Here is a 15,401-nt window from a genome sequence, read left to right as displayed (position 1 = left end):
CGATCTGGTTTTTCTTTGAATTTAATTTTTTGTTATAATTGCATAATATTTCATAAGGACATTTGAGTATAAAAATCGCTTGTTCATTTCAATATGCTTGTTGTTCTCTCAGGTGCCAGAAGAATGGTTCCAAATCTCACTTGCTCTCTTCCACATATTGTATGCTTTTTGACCACTTACCTCCCTTTGTTCATCAGAACAATATTATTTGATAGTCATTTCATCCATTCAACTGATCATAGCAATTCCTCCCAACAAAAAAATATGATTTTGGATGCAAGTGTATGTCAAATCTTTCCCTTTGTTATCACCATCAGTTGTTTTGGAATTTTATATGCAATGCATGTAATGCAACTGTGTGCCTCGGTTGGCCTAGTGGTAAGGCGTCCGCCCCGTGATCGGGAGGTCGTGGGTTCGAACCCCGGCCGGGTCATACCTAAGACTTTAAAATTGGCAATCTAGTGGCTGCTCCGCCTGGCGTCTGGCATTATGGGGTTAGTGCTAGGACTGGTTGGTCCGGTGTCAGAATAATGTGACTGGGTGAGACATGAAGCCTGTGCTGCGACTTCTGTCTTGTGTGTGGCGCACGTTATATGTCAAAGCAGCACAGCCCTGACTGGCCCTTCCTGGTCGGCTGGGCGTTAAGCAAACAAACAAACAAACAAACTGTGTGACTGTGTGCTACACTTATACACTGCCGAACTAAAGTTAAGGGCCGGCCTCTGATTTGCACAGCTTTCCGTTGTTATTTTTTATGCCAACACTGCATGACGAAAAAATGGCCAACTTGGGTTTTCCAGAAGCCTGTCTCACTGCTGCACGTGCCTGACCTTGTTTTGCACGCATTGCAGTTCAGCAACACCGTTTTTAGGGGCAGTGAAAAGGTTGTCAAAACACGATAATTTCCTATAAAATTTGCTCGACTTTAGCTGAAGAAGCAGTATTGCAGTCGGTGTTTGGCATGGTGCACGAGCAAACCATGGCTATACTGAAAACTCCTCAACGAAAGTTGCACAGGAATGGGTATTTAGGGGCGCGCACCAGAGCTCTGAGTAAGCATGCCTCCAAGAACGAAACTGACAACATTGGATCGAGGACGGGCGCTGGGATGGCTGCAGGACGGCGTGTCTGGCAGAGAAGTTTCCAGACGGCTAGGAGTGAGCCACTCTGTTATTCAGCGGCTCCACCAACGCTTTCAGACTACTGGAAGTGCTGTTGAGCGACCTCGGTCTGGGCGCCCAAGATGTACAGATCGAAGAGACGATCGCTACCTCCAGCTCTGGGTATATGCTTTATGTGTATGTGCAGTTGCATAAAAAAAAACCAAGCATTCCTTTTAGTGTAAACGATTTGGCTCAACATCTCAGAGCTGATTGAGGCTTTTTACATGGGATAAGGTCATCCCTCAACTTAAACATATACCAAAAATTAATGTCCTGACTGATTTCTGTACTGAGTGGAATTTATTCATGAATAAATTTCTTAGAAAAACAACACAGGTTTTAAGAAGAAAACAATTTTCTTCTACAAAATGACCAGTTAGCGACATCGGCAGGCTGTTGAGTTGTGCTGTTGACATTTGCAGTGATAGTGTGCTGTTATCATGTGATGTACCCCCCGCGGGTTAGGGGGAAGAATTTACCCGATGCTCCCCAGCATGTCGTAAGAGGCGACTAACGGATTCTGTTTCTCTTTTTACCCTTGTTAAGTGTTTCTTGTATAGAATATAGTCAATTTTTGTAAAGATTTTAGTCAAGCAGTATGTAAGAAATGTTAAGTCCTTTGTACTGGAAACTTGCATTCTCCCAGTAAGGTAATACATTGTAGCCTACTACGTTGCAAGCCCCTGGAGCAAATTTTTGATTAGTGCGGCTTTTGTGAACAAGAAACAATTGACAAGTGGCTCAGTCTATCCCATCTAGCTCCCCCCTTTCCCCGTCGCGATGTAACCTTCGTGGTTGAAAACAACGTCAAACACAAAATAAAGAAAGAAAGAATCATGTGATGTACGTACTATAGGGATGTCAAAGAGATATTAGAATTATGTGAGTGCTATTTTGGATTGCCATATATATATGCTGTTATACTTTATTTTTGTCTCAGCAAAAAAAAAAGAAATACTGCATACAATTTCGTGTGTGCCTGAGTGTGTATATGAGTGAGTGAGTGTGTGTGACGGTGTGCCACGGTGTGTCAGTGTCACGTGTGTGTCAATCTGTCTCAGTCTCTCACTAACACTGATGGGGTCTATGTCGACCAAAAGAGTGGGATTCCCTGTAGGTGGAGTTCCTGGAGGGGGATTCCCTGTATACAGGGAATCCCACAGAGTGGAGTTTTTCAATAAAACTTGCAAACCATACTCGAATTTCTAAGAAATATCAAAAGAGATTGAAAAACATCAAATTTTACCGACTGATGTCGCCAATCACGTGACCGTTATCAGCGACAGCTACAGGAACTAAATCCTGTGGTATTCCCTGTATACAGGGAATCCTCCTCCAGGAACTCCACCTACAGGGAATCCCACTCTTTTGGTCGACCATAACTGACCCGGCCTCTCTCTCTCTCACTCACTCTCTCTGTACTACAGTGTGCAGGTTCTTCCACCTGTTCTGTCTTATGAAGTTTCACTCTCGCCCCCCCCCCCCCCCTCAGTGTTTCTTACAAGATCATAGAAACATACACTCACGCACACACACACACCCATGTGCCCATGACTTAGAAATCGAAAAGGGCAGATACACGGGAACACCAAGGGAGGACTGAAGAGGCTATGCAGAAACTGTGGAGTGGCCGGTGGAGGATGAACTTCACTTCCTTGATTCGTGTACAATGTATGCTCATCTCAGGCAACAGTTATTACAGTCGAGACCGGATGTAAGAAAGTCGTCGGGACCCACTTTTTGTCTTTCATACATCCGGTCTTTACTAAATCCGGTTAACCGGATGTATGAAAATATTGTGGATTGACTTTCATACATCCGGCCACGCGTCTGTTACTTGATAAAAGTAGGGTTTTTGGCTCACGAAGTGTAGCCTATGCGATGCTAACTTTTGTCTGTCTGTGCGTGCGTGCGTATGTATGTATGTATGTCTGTGGTAGAAACTTTAACATTTGAAGACGTCATATTACATTGACGTCACATTATGACGTACGAGGGTTAGACGTCACGCGATGGAATTACTGAAAGTCTCGGTGATTGTTATTTTGAGCGGGCCGAGACTATTTGGCAGTCGTGTCCATGTAAGTAGGCTACATGCAGACAGACAGATCTAGATCTAGTGTCTCGCTTTCTTGCACAGTTTCACCTATGCTCTTTCTGTGTGTGTGTGTGTGTGTGTGTGTGGTGTGGTGTGTGTGTGTGTGTGTGTGTGTGTGCGTGCGTGCGTGCGTGCGTGCGTGCGTGTGTGTGTGTGTGTGTGTACTGTGTGTGTGTGTGTGACGGAGTGATTGAGTTTGTGTTACTGTTTGTCGATTTCTTACGTGAGCCTTGAAGGCTTCGCCTCTTGTTTTCATATCATTTTTGTATTTATTTGTTTTTTTTATGTTTAAATGTTTTGATGCATATCCTTGTTAGAAGAAAAGGTTTGTGAATAACAAGTGGAAAAGTACATGTACTTACGTACACTGACACAGTCAGGACAACCGATAGAAAGAGCAACTGTTTGTGTAAGGAACTGTTCTGCTTTGCATAAGACCGTGCACTCTCCGCCCCCCCCCCCCCCCCCGTCCCCCTGTGCGTGTGTGTGTGTGTGTGTGTGTGTGTGGCTCAACTGTATTGTGTGTGTTCCCTCCACAACCCTTTTGCGCTTTTGACAATGTTTTTGGTCGTGGAAGCTTTGTAATGACCGTTGGCGTAGCAAATAACATTTTCTGAGTTCTCTCTCTCTCTCTCTCTCTCTCTCTCTCTCTCTCTCTCTCTCTCACGCGCGCGCACTGAATACAAAAAAGTGAGTTAAACTTAAAACCAGTTTAACGGATTAAAACAACAACAACAACATAGAAAACAAGTCGTGTAATGCGAAATTACTACATTTAGTCAAGCTGTGGAACTCACAGAATGAAACTGAACGTAGTCCGCCGCTAGTGCAAAAGGCAGTGAAAGTGACGAACCTGGTTGGCGCGGCAGCGGTTGCGCTGTGCTTCATGATAGCACCCTTTACTGTACCTCTCTTCGTTTTAACTTTCTGAGCGTGTTTTTGATCCAAACATATCATATCTATATGTTTTTGGAATCAGGAACCAACAAGGAATAAGATGAAATAGTTTTTAAATCGATTTCGGAAATTTAATTTTGATCATAATTTTTATATTTTTAATTTTCAGAGCTTGTTTTTAATCCAAATATAACATATGTATATGTTTTTGGAATCAGAAAATGACGAAGAATAAGATGAAATTGTTTTTGGATCGTTTGATAAAAAAATAATTTTAATTACAAGTTTCCGATTTTTAATGACCAAACTCACTCATTAGTTTTTAAGCCACCAAGCTGAAATGCAATACCAAACCCCGGCCTTTGTCGAAGATTGCTTTGCCAAAATTTCAATCAATTTAATTGAAAAATGAGGGTGTGACAGTGCCGCCTCAACTTTTACAAAAAGCCGGATATGACGTCATCAAAGGTATTTATCGAAAAAAAGAAAAAAACGTCCGGGGAAATCATACCCAGGAACTCTCATGTCAAATTTCATAAAGATCGGCCTAGTAGTTTAGTCTGAATCGCTCTACACACACACACAGACACACACACAGACACACACACACACACACACACACATACACCATGACCCTCGTCTCGATTCCCCCCTCTATGTTAAAACATTTAGTCAAAACTTGACTAAATGTAACAAGAAGGGCAAAGCCCATACGACTCACATGCTTGACCTTCTGCTTTACACATTTTTCCTACCAAAATACATGTGACCTTGACCCAAGGTCAAGGTCATCCAAGGTCATGCAACACAAAGCTGTTAATTCAAGACATAGGAAGTACAATGGTGCTTATTGGCTCTTTCTACCATGAGATATGGTCACTTTTAGTGGTTCACTACCTTATTTTGGTCACATTTCATAAGGGTCAAAGTGACCTTGACCTTGATCATATGGGACCAAATGTGTCTCATGATGAAAGCATAACATGTGCCCCACATAATTTTTAAGTTTGAAACAGTTATCTTCCATAGTTCAGGGTCAAGGTCACTTCAAAATATGTATACAATCCAACTTTGAAGAGCTCCTGTGACCTTGACCTTGAAGCAAGGTAAACCAAACTGGTATCAAAAGATGGGGCTTACTTTGCCCTATATATCATATATAGGTGAGGTATTCAATCTCAAAAACTTCAGAGAAAATGGGAAAAATGTGAAAAATAGCTGTTTTTTAGACAACATTTATGGCCCCTGCGACCTTGACCTTGAAGCAAGGTCAAAATGCTATGTATGTTTTTTGGGGCCTTGTCATCATACACCATCTTGCCAAATTTGGTACTGATAGACTGAATAGTGTCCAAGAAATATTCAACGTTAAAGTTTTCCGGACGGACGGACGGACGGACGGACGGACGGACGGACGGACGACTCGGGTGAGTACATAGACTCACTTTTGCTTCGCATGTGAGTCAAAAACTGAGTCACACCCACGACCAATGCCTCTGGTTTTAATTGTACAAAAAAATGCCTTCCTGGGCTATTATGGCTCTTCAGTCATGACAAATTTATAACAGGCTAAAATGACTGAATAGACAAACAAAACAGATTATTAATGGAGTTAAACATAAAATCAGTTTAATGGATAAAATCAACAACAACAACAAGAACATAACAAGTCGCGTAAGGCGAAAATACAATATTTAGTCAAGTAGCTGCCATTTTTCAGCAAGACCGTATGCTCGTAGCATCGTCAGTCCACCGCTCATGGCAAAGGCAGTGAAATTGACAAGAAGAGCGGGGTAGTAGTTGCGCTAAGAAGGATAGCACGCTTTTCTGTACCTCTCTTTGTTTTAACTTTCTGAGCGTGTTTTTAATCCAAACATATCATATCTATATGTTTTTGGAACCAGGAACCGACAAGGAATAAGATGAAAGTGTTTTTAAATTGATTTGGACAATTTAATTTTGATAATAATTTTTATATATTTAATTTTCAGAGCTTGTTTTTAATCCGAATATAACATATTTATATGTTTTTGGAATCAGCAAATGATGGAGAATAAGATAAACGTAAATTTGGATCGTTTTATAAATTTTTATTTTTTTTTACAATTTTCAGATTTTTAATGACCAAAGTCATTAATTAATTTTTAAGCCACCAAGCTGAAATGCAATACCGAACCCCGGGCTTCGTCGAAGATTACTTGACCAAAATTTCAACCAATTTGGTTGAAAAATGAGGGCGTGACAGTGCCGCCTCAACTTTCACGAAAAGCCGGATATGACGTCATCAAAGACATTTATCAAAAAAATGAAAAAAACGTATGGGGATTTCATACCCAGGAACTCTCATGTCAAATTTCATAAAGATCGGTCCAGTAGTTTAGTCTGAATCGCTCTACACACACACACACACACACACACACACACGCACATACACCACGACCCTCGTTTCGATTCCCCCTCGATGTTAAAATATTTAGTCAAAACTTGACTAAATATAAAAACAACAACAAGAACATAACAAGTCGCGTAAGGCGAAAATACAATATTTAGTCAAGTAGCTGTCGAACTCACAGAATCTTCTTCTTCTTCTTGGCGTTCGCAGAGGTTACACAATCAGTCCAGCACTGGTGATGAAACTGAACGCAACGCAACGCAGCAAGCCCGTATACTCGTTGCATCGTCACTCCACCGCCCGTGGCAAAGGCAGTGCCCGTGGAATTGACAAGAAGAGCGGGGTATTCGTTGCGCTGAGAAGGATAGCACGCTTTTCTGTACCTCTCTTCGTTTTAACTTTCTGAGCGTGTTTTTAATCCAAACATATCATATCTATATATTTTTGGAATCAGGAACCGACAAGGAATAAGATGAAAGTGTTTTTAAATTGATTTCGAAAAAAAAATTTTGATAATAATTTTTATATATTTAATTTTCAGAGCTTGTTTTTAATCCGAATTTAACATATTTATATGTTTTTGGAATCAGCAAATGATGGAGGATAAGATAAACGTAAATTTGGATCGTTTTATAAATTTTTATTTTTTTTTACAATTTTCAGATTTTTAATGACCAAAGTCATTAATTAATTTTTAAGCCACCAAGCTGAAATGCAATACCGAAGTCCGGGCTTCGTCGAAGATTACTTGACCAAAATTTGAACCAATTTGGTTGAAAAATGAGGGCGTGACAGTGCCGCCTCAACTTTCACGAAAAGCCGGATATGACGTCATCAAAGACATTTATCAAAAAAATGAAAAAAACGTTCGGGGATTTCATACCCAGGAACTCTCATGTCAAATTTCATAAAGATCGGTCCAGTAGTTTAGTCTGAATCGCTCTACACACACACACACACACACACACACACACACACACACACACACACACACACACGCACAGACAGACACACATACACCACGACCCTCGTCTCGATTCCCCCTCGATGTTAAAATATTTAGTCAAAACTTGACTAAATATAAAAACAACAACATAAAATACAACAAAATAAAATACAACAACATAAAATACAACAACATAAACAGGTAACAACTGATTCGCATCCATGACCAATGTCTCTGGTTATAAATGTAACACAAATGCCTTCTGGGATTTTATGGGTCTTGGTGACGAATTTGTAACAGGTTAAAAAAAAATGATTGAATGGAGAAACAAATTAAACAGAACAACTCGTTGACAGCTATAGAACCTGCATAAAAATCAGTTGGTGGGGAAGTTTTCAGGGCATCCTCATTTGGTAACCTGGGTCTACTTTCGTTTTCTTACAACCGGTCTTGCAACAACGCATTTGTGCTGCTCGGGACCAGAGGTTTGCTTTCATACAACCGGACTTTTATACATCCGATTTTCATACAACCGGAAAATTCTAAGTAATAACAAAGAGTAGCTTCTGCCGGGACCCTGCCTACCCCTTTCATACATCCAGACTTTCATACATCCGGTGTTTTATACATCCGGTCTATACTGTACCGAATACTTCCACCGGCAGTGATGAAATAAGAGTCAGTTCTTTGTTTACTGACAGCGACATCCAAAGGCAATTGGCAAAATATGTGTACGATTGTTTTCAACTACGCAGGTGCAATGCGTCTTCCGACTGTCCTCAATAACTTATGCTCATCTTCAGATCCTCTTTGTTCACCCTGTTCCACTTGGTTTTGTATGACATGTATGTTATGTTATATTGCTGTTTTCCTGTACTTATATATCTTGTATGTGTCAATAGGCTCTGTGCTTTAATGACAAATTCTGATTCTGATTCTGATTCACACAAACTAGTTGGGGCGACGATGGATGGGAAGCAACTCTTATTATCCAAAATCCTTCACTCTTTAAGTGACGTCCCTTGCATTGTTTGCCTGGAAGCGAAATGAGCTTTTGACGAAGGAATGTCATAAAAGAACATTAATACCATTTAGCCAGACTTCAGTAGGTTTGTTAGACTTACAATTGTGAATATTTAGTAGCAAGGCTACTCTTGTTGATAACATTTGCATTTAAATGGTTACTTTGTCTTGAGAATGAGCGTATGAACATATATGATATTGCAGCTTCCTGATGTGATATGGGGCATCCTCAGCCATCACCAGCGAAGTGGACGGGCACCTGACACATTGTTTTCACACATCACATGCATATATATGTATACCATGCTGGTTGAATTGGGTCTATGTATTCCTTTGACAATAGATCAGCGGTCACCTGTTTTTTGGTTTTTTTAATGTTGACGAGATTCTTGACTAATAATATATGCTTGTGATGTGTGATTCGTTTGTTGCTTGAAGCCGAAACTTGAAATCTGGGAAATTACAGACATCGACATGATTGTGCTGTAAGGGTAACTCTTCATGGCCACTACAAACAGATGTTACGATATTTAAAAAGGAAGGAGTCTTAAATTGGGGGTCAGGGGCCCGGGTAGCTCAGGTGCATGGTAGAGCACTGGACTGACTTGTGATCGAAAGGTCGCTGGTTCGAATCCGGGCCGGGCCGGACACAGGTCAACTTTATGTGCAGACCCAGAAACGGTATCCATCTCCCACCCCCGTGTCACCACAGTGGCACGTAAAAGACCTCGATCATTCTGCCATTAGTGCAGATGGCTGATACCACCTAAACACGCATACACTTGTGTATCTCATCTAAAGTCGGGTTAAAACCCGGGAACATGCCCCCAATGGTTTTGCCGTGAGGGCGTAAAACTTGAATTTCTCTCAATTGGGGGGTCTTCAAACAAGGAGGAGGGGTTCCACTGTATTACCTTACCTAGCTCAAAGTTAGGCTAGGATAGCAACTGATCAAAAGATCAGACAAAGGCTCAACAGCCTAAGTACTAGTCTGTCAACATATCATATCATATATCATATCATATCATTGATTTTACCAAAGTAAAGTATTTTGCATTGCAGGCTTGGTGATCTAGCTGCTTGTCAAATCTGTAAATGTGGACAATACATCTGTATCAACATTTAAAGTGTGACTGAAAAACTGACGCGTCCGGCAGGAAATCAGCTTGTCTGACGGCAACAGGCAAAATGGCGGGAGCAGGAGAACGAATAGCAACAAGTATGTATTTAATTAAATCAAAAATTGTCTTCTGTTTTTATATTTAGTCAAGTTTTGACTAAATATTTTAACATCGAGGGGGAATCGAAACGAGGGTCGTGGTGTATGTGTGTGTGTGTGTGCGTGTGTGTGTCTGTGTGTGTGTGTAGAGCGATTCAGACTAAACTACTGGACCGATCTTTATGAAATTTGACATGAGAGTTCCTGGGTATGAAATCCCCATACGTTTTTTTCATTTTTTTGATAAATGTCTTTGATGATGTCATATCCGGCTTTTCGTGAAAGTTGAGGCGGCACTGTCACGCCCTCATTTTTCAACCAAATTGGTTGAAATTTTGGTCAAGTAATCTTCGACGAAGCCAGGACTTCGGTATTGCATTTCAGCTTGGTGGCTTAAAAATTAATTAATGACTTTGGTCATTAAAAATCTGAAAATTGTAAAAAAAAATAAAAATTTATAAAACGATCCAAATTTACGTTTATCTTATTCTCCATCATTTGCTGATTCCAAAAACATATAAATATGTTATATTCGGATTAAAAACAAGCTCTGAAAATTAAATATATAAAAATTATTATCAAAATTAAATTGTCCAAATCAATTTAAAAACACTTTCATCTTATTCCTTGTCGGTTCCTGATTCCAAAAACATATAGATATGATATGTTTGGATTAAAAACACGCTCAGAAAGTTAAAACAAAGAGAGGTACAGAAAAGCGTGCTATCCTTCTTAGCGCAACTACTACCCCGCTCTTCTTGTCAATTTCACTGCCTTTGCCATGAGCGGTGGACTGACGATGCTACGAGTATACGGTCTTGCTGAAAAATGGCATTGCGTTCAGTTTCATTCTGTGAGTTCGACAGCTACTTGACTAAATATTGTATTTTCGCCTTATGCGACTTGTTATAGTACTGCTGTAACATAGAAAATGGATTCCTTTTTCTTGTTTTGGTGTGGCATTATAAATTAATGAAAGCAAGTGTGCTTCAATTGCATCATTTTCATCATTTAATCTTAAACAAAATCTAAACAACAAAATGACTGTGGGCGAGATGAACAAGGTTGAAAAACAATTCTAAACTACTATATATAGAAAGGTGCTGCTTTTTCTTTTCCTTTTCCTTTTTTTTTTAAGCCTATTTCTTTGATTTTCTAGTTTTTCTAAACTTTTTTTTCATTTTTTTTCAGCTAGTGCAGTGGAGAGGGGTTCAGAAAAGGTGATAGTGACGTGTCTAGTGGACGGACTACAGACGACAGGACTTATCAGCAAAACGCCGAAGGATGCCACAATCTCTGTCAAATTTGCTGAAAGGTGTGTTTTGTTTTGTATTCAAATAGTTTTTCTGTACAGTGGAACCCCTTTTTTAAGACCCCCGACCCCCCCCCCCCCCCCATTTCCTTTTTAAAGACCTGATTTCTTGAGATTTTTGGAGGTTTTTAAAGGGAGGTTCCACTGTTATGTGAACAGGTTTAAGACTTATTGTTGGTACACTGACACTGTATCTTAAGTTTGAGGGAATTTTATATGGAAAAGAAGTGGTTGGGTAAATCTGTCCTTGATGTAAGTTGTAACACTGTTATTGACTAAGTGCCTGTGTGGACGATTCTTCTGTGAATAGACGCGCGATGTTCAAAAATAACTGGTTGTGAAATAGTGAATACTCTTGCTTTTATTGTTTGTTCGTTCATGGGCTGAAACTCCCACTGCTTTTACGTGTATGACCGTTTTTACCCCGCCATTTAGGCAGCCATACGCTGCTTTCGGAGGAAGCATGCTGGGTATTTTCTTGTTTCTATAACCCACCGAACTCTGACATGGATTACAGGATCTTTTTCGTGCGCACTTGGTCTTGTGCTTGCGTGTACACACGGGGGTGTTCGGACACAGAGGAGAGTCTGCACACAAAGTTGACTCTGAGAAATAAATCTCTCGCCGAACGTGGGGACGAACTCACGCTGACAGCGGCCAACTGGATACAAATCCAGCGCGCTACCGACTGAGCTACATCGCCGCCCTGACTGAGCTACATCCCCGCCCTCTTGCTTTTATTGAACCAAACTTTCCCACCAGACATTATAGGCCAGTCACTAGTGAGGGTGTGTCTAAAACATGTGGACAAGTACTGGTACGTATGGAAAGTTTGCCTCAATAGGCGACTTGCCCTATCAGCCTGCGCCGCCAAATCGCGCGATAAATTTGCGTTAACTTGCGTGGCCTTGCGAGATCTGCCGCAAAATGCGGGCATGTCCGGATAGCTCTGTGAGAGGTTGCGTTTCAATGCAGACACTTCGCCTTGAAAATTGTGAATTTTCAATGTGAACAGTGTGCTGCAGCAATGATAGCCGCGAGAATAATCCTAAAGTTTGTTCAAAGTACCCAAGCATGGCCCGGGCACAAAGGAAAGGCGATTGAGGTTTTAAATTTTTTTTTTTAACACAAGCCAGAGAACACCAGCGCTTGTGAGAGCAAAACGTTTGCCCGCAGGGAAGTGAACCTTCCTTATCTTTCGCACAGGAGAGCTATTCAAGCGGGGTATTGTGCAAGTTAGCTATTAACTCTTCAACCCATACAATCGTTTGAATAATTTCCGGTGTTAGTCTACTGTGGTTTTTTTCTCCAGAGGGTTTGACATGACAGCTGTTGTGAAGGCAAAAGGGAAGGAAACAACATTCAGAAAAGTTGTCAGAAAGCTGCCAGGATCGATAAACAAAGACCAGTGCACATGGAAAGTAAGTGTGACAGTTTGTATACTTGATTTACTTTGTTTTCAAACTTTGATGAATTGTGACAGTCACGGATCAATTGCAGGTCTGCACTTATGAATATATGCTAGGACAGCAAAACCAGTAAGATTTTTCAGCCGCTTTTTTTTAATCTTTTCTAACCGATATGTATGTGGTCTACAGGGTAAAGTAGTGTGTCTGATGTTACACACAATTGTAGCTGATATTTTCTGCTGCTCAAATTCTTTAACACATATATGCTGTTTTCACTGCAGGAAAAGCTTTGTATGTCTTGTATTTATGTCATCTTCATTCTCTATTTCCAGCAATTGTTTCTAGCACCCCCCCCCCCCCCCCAAAGGCATGGAAAGTAAATCTGTCAATTTCAAACTTGAACAAATCATAGCACTTCTGAGAGTTTTTCAAAATTCAAATCGCTCAAATATCACAGTAAGGCAGTAGAAATGGCAACAGATATCCTTCAGAGGTATCATTGCATGTGTAGCCTGAATAGCCTGTATTGGGCGCTCAGGGGGGAAAAGGGATGAAGCAGTTATGTTTTGCAGAGATACAAACTGAACATCACTAATTTGTTTCAGGTAAACTGATGCTGACTTTGTGCTTTTTTACAGGTAGAAAAAGGTAAAGTAATCATCAGCCTCGTCAAAGTCAGTGACGGGTCGTGGGCGGTACAGCTGTCGCAGCGAGGGTTGGAACAACAGAGTGATGATGAGGAGGAGGACTAGCGAAAGACTTCCAGTAACATCTCAGTCTCTATCTGCCTCCCTTGGTACCAGTGAATATACCGACTTCCAGTTACATCTCAGTCTCTATCTGCCTCCCTTGGTACCAGTGAATATACCGACTTCCAGTAACATCTCAGTCTCTATCTGCCTCCCTTGGTACCAGTGAATATACCGACTTCCAGTAACATCTCAGTCTCTATCTGCCTCCCTTGGTACCAGTGAATTGACTTCCAGTAACATCTCAGTCTCTATCTGCCTCCCTTGGTACCAGTGAATTGACTTCCAGTTCCAGTAACATCTCAGTCTCTATCTGCCTCCCTTGGTACCAGTGAATTGACTTCCAGTAACATCTCAGTCTCTATCTGCCTCCCTGGGTACCAGTGAATTGACTTCCAGTAACATCTCAGTCTCTATCTGCCTCCCTTGGTACCAGTGAATTGACTTCCAGTAACATCTCAGTCTCTATCTGCCTCCCTTGGTACCAGTGAATATACCGACTTCCAGTAGCATCTCAGTCTCTATCTGCCTCCCTTGGTACCAGTGAATATACCGACTTCCAGTAACATCTCAGTCTCTATCTGCCTCCCTTGGTACCAGTGAAAATACCGACTTCCAGTAACATCTCAGTCTCTATCTGCCTCCCTTGGTACCAGTGAATATACCGACTTCCAGTAACATCTCAGTCTCTATCTGCCTCCCTTGGTACCAGTGAATTGACTTCCAGTAACATCTCAGTCTCTATCTGCCTCCCTTGGTACCAGTGAATATACCATGATACAATGGAACCTCCCCTGTAGGACCTCCCCAAATCTGAGATAATCAGGTCTTAAAATGGGGGTACATTTACAGAGGTTGAATATGAACAGAAAGTCTAAGAAAACGGGGTCTTAAAATGGAGGAAGTCTTAAATTGGGGGGTATTTAAAGGGAGGGTACCTGTGATGTGGGGCCCCTTTAATGAGAGGACACCTCTCATGAAAGGACACTTTCTGTTGTCCCTTTGACTATTACCTTGACTGAAATATGTATAGCGGTCATGTCAGGCTAACTGCAATGTAGGGATATTTTTGGGCTGGTCCCAAGGTTGCCCTTTCATCACAGGTACCACTGTATTATCTTCTTGTTACATTGGACCCCTCATCACAGGTACCACTGTATTATCTTCTTGTTACATTGGACCCCTCCCTCCCCCCACCCTTTTTTGAGACCATCAGCTCCTGATTTTAAACATCCCACATTCCAAGACCTTCCCTTTCCACATTTTCTGTTCAATACCTCTGTAATTGGTTGCTTACATTTTAAGATTCCATCCTTATCAATACCTGATTTTTTCAGTATGCTATGCTAACTTGGGTTTTCTGTTCCCAGAACTAGTGTCTATTTAGGACATGTCCTGGTCATGTGCTAGGATTTTTCTCAGTCTTTGTGGGGGGGGGGGGGGGGGGGGGGGGGGCGGGGGGGGGGGGGGGGGGGGGGAGGGAGGGAGGGGGGTCCTCTGTTTATATATGTACAGACAGGTTTTATTCATTAACATTATTCAATATTCAAAAAAAAAGAAAGTGCAGGCTGGGCTTCATGTTGTTGTTTTTTTCATAATTTTTGGCCATTGGGAAACCTTAACATCTCTTGATACTGTATTAATATCTTTTTATAATGAGGGTATTGCTCAATTTAGAAAAAGTTTTACTGTGTGAACTCAACCAAAGGTCATTAAAGAGCTAGTTATCACAAAATGTGATGACTATTACTGCACATTATATAGCACAAAATGTAAACGATTGCTGGATAAAGTGAATACCCACTCAATTAGGTGCGTTTCTTATAAACATTAAATGGTTACAAATAGAAGTATGCAATGTCACTTTTTCATTATGGTAGCCACATTAATTGACTAGAAAAATGATGTTTATGGAATAAACCATTTTATACCAGTTGTTTAAAAAAAAAGAAAGAACGAGTTCATTTTGCCAGTTGAACCGGTTGTACTGGTTGATTTTACAAAAGCAATGACTCATTTATATCATTCGTTCATATGAATAGCAAATGTCTTCTTCATGGATGAATGTTGTTGATTACTTCTGAAAGTTTTCCGTTTTTATATTCCATCAGATTCTACTGATTTTAAGTACATGCATGTCTTTTTAACTTTGCAGTTACTACTGAAAATATGATAACAATTATGAATTAAGCA

At 40.8% G+C, this 15,401-nt stretch overlaps 1 protein-coding gene across 3 annotated transcripts; it reads left to right on the top strand.

Annotated features, from left to right (window-relative positions):
- The first annotated feature begins 7,549 nt into the window (after positions 1–7,549).
- LOC138970680 (uncharacterized) lies at positions 7,550–14,635 on the top strand. 3 transcript variants are annotated; one of them, XR_011457042.1, is made up of 6 exons: positions 7,550–8,601; positions 9,582–9,738; positions 10,930–11,053; positions 12,363–12,471; positions 13,098–14,311; positions 14,357–14,635. XR_011457042.1 is itself a non-coding variant. In XM_070343156.1 (5 exons), exons 2-5 carry the CDS (start codon positions 9,708–9,710, stop codon positions 13,209–13,211), a joined length of 378 nt encoding a protein of 125 aa, XP_070199257.1. In that variant the 5' UTR covers positions 7,550–8,601; positions 9,582–9,707; the 3' UTR covers positions 13,212–14,635. The 3 variants fall into 3 exon arrangements, 2 of the variants coding, with proteins under 2 accessions (XP_070199257.1, XP_070199258.1); XM_070343156.1 differs by having other exon boundaries at positions 13,098–14,635; XM_070343157.1 differs by having other exon boundaries at positions 7,550–8,605; positions 13,098–14,635.
- The last annotated feature ends 766 nt before the right edge of the window (positions 14,636–15,401 follow it).

The sequence above is a fragment of the Littorina saxatilis genome, linkage group LG7, assembly GCF_037325665.1.
Source record: "Littorina saxatilis isolate snail1 linkage group LG7, US_GU_Lsax_2.0, whole genome shotgun sequence".
Taxonomy (NCBI): domain Eukaryota; kingdom Metazoa; phylum Mollusca; class Gastropoda; order Littorinimorpha; family Littorinidae; genus Littorina; species Littorina saxatilis.
The sequence above is the reverse complement of the archived record's forward strand: the minus strand, read 5'-3'. Positions and strand labels throughout refer to the sequence as shown.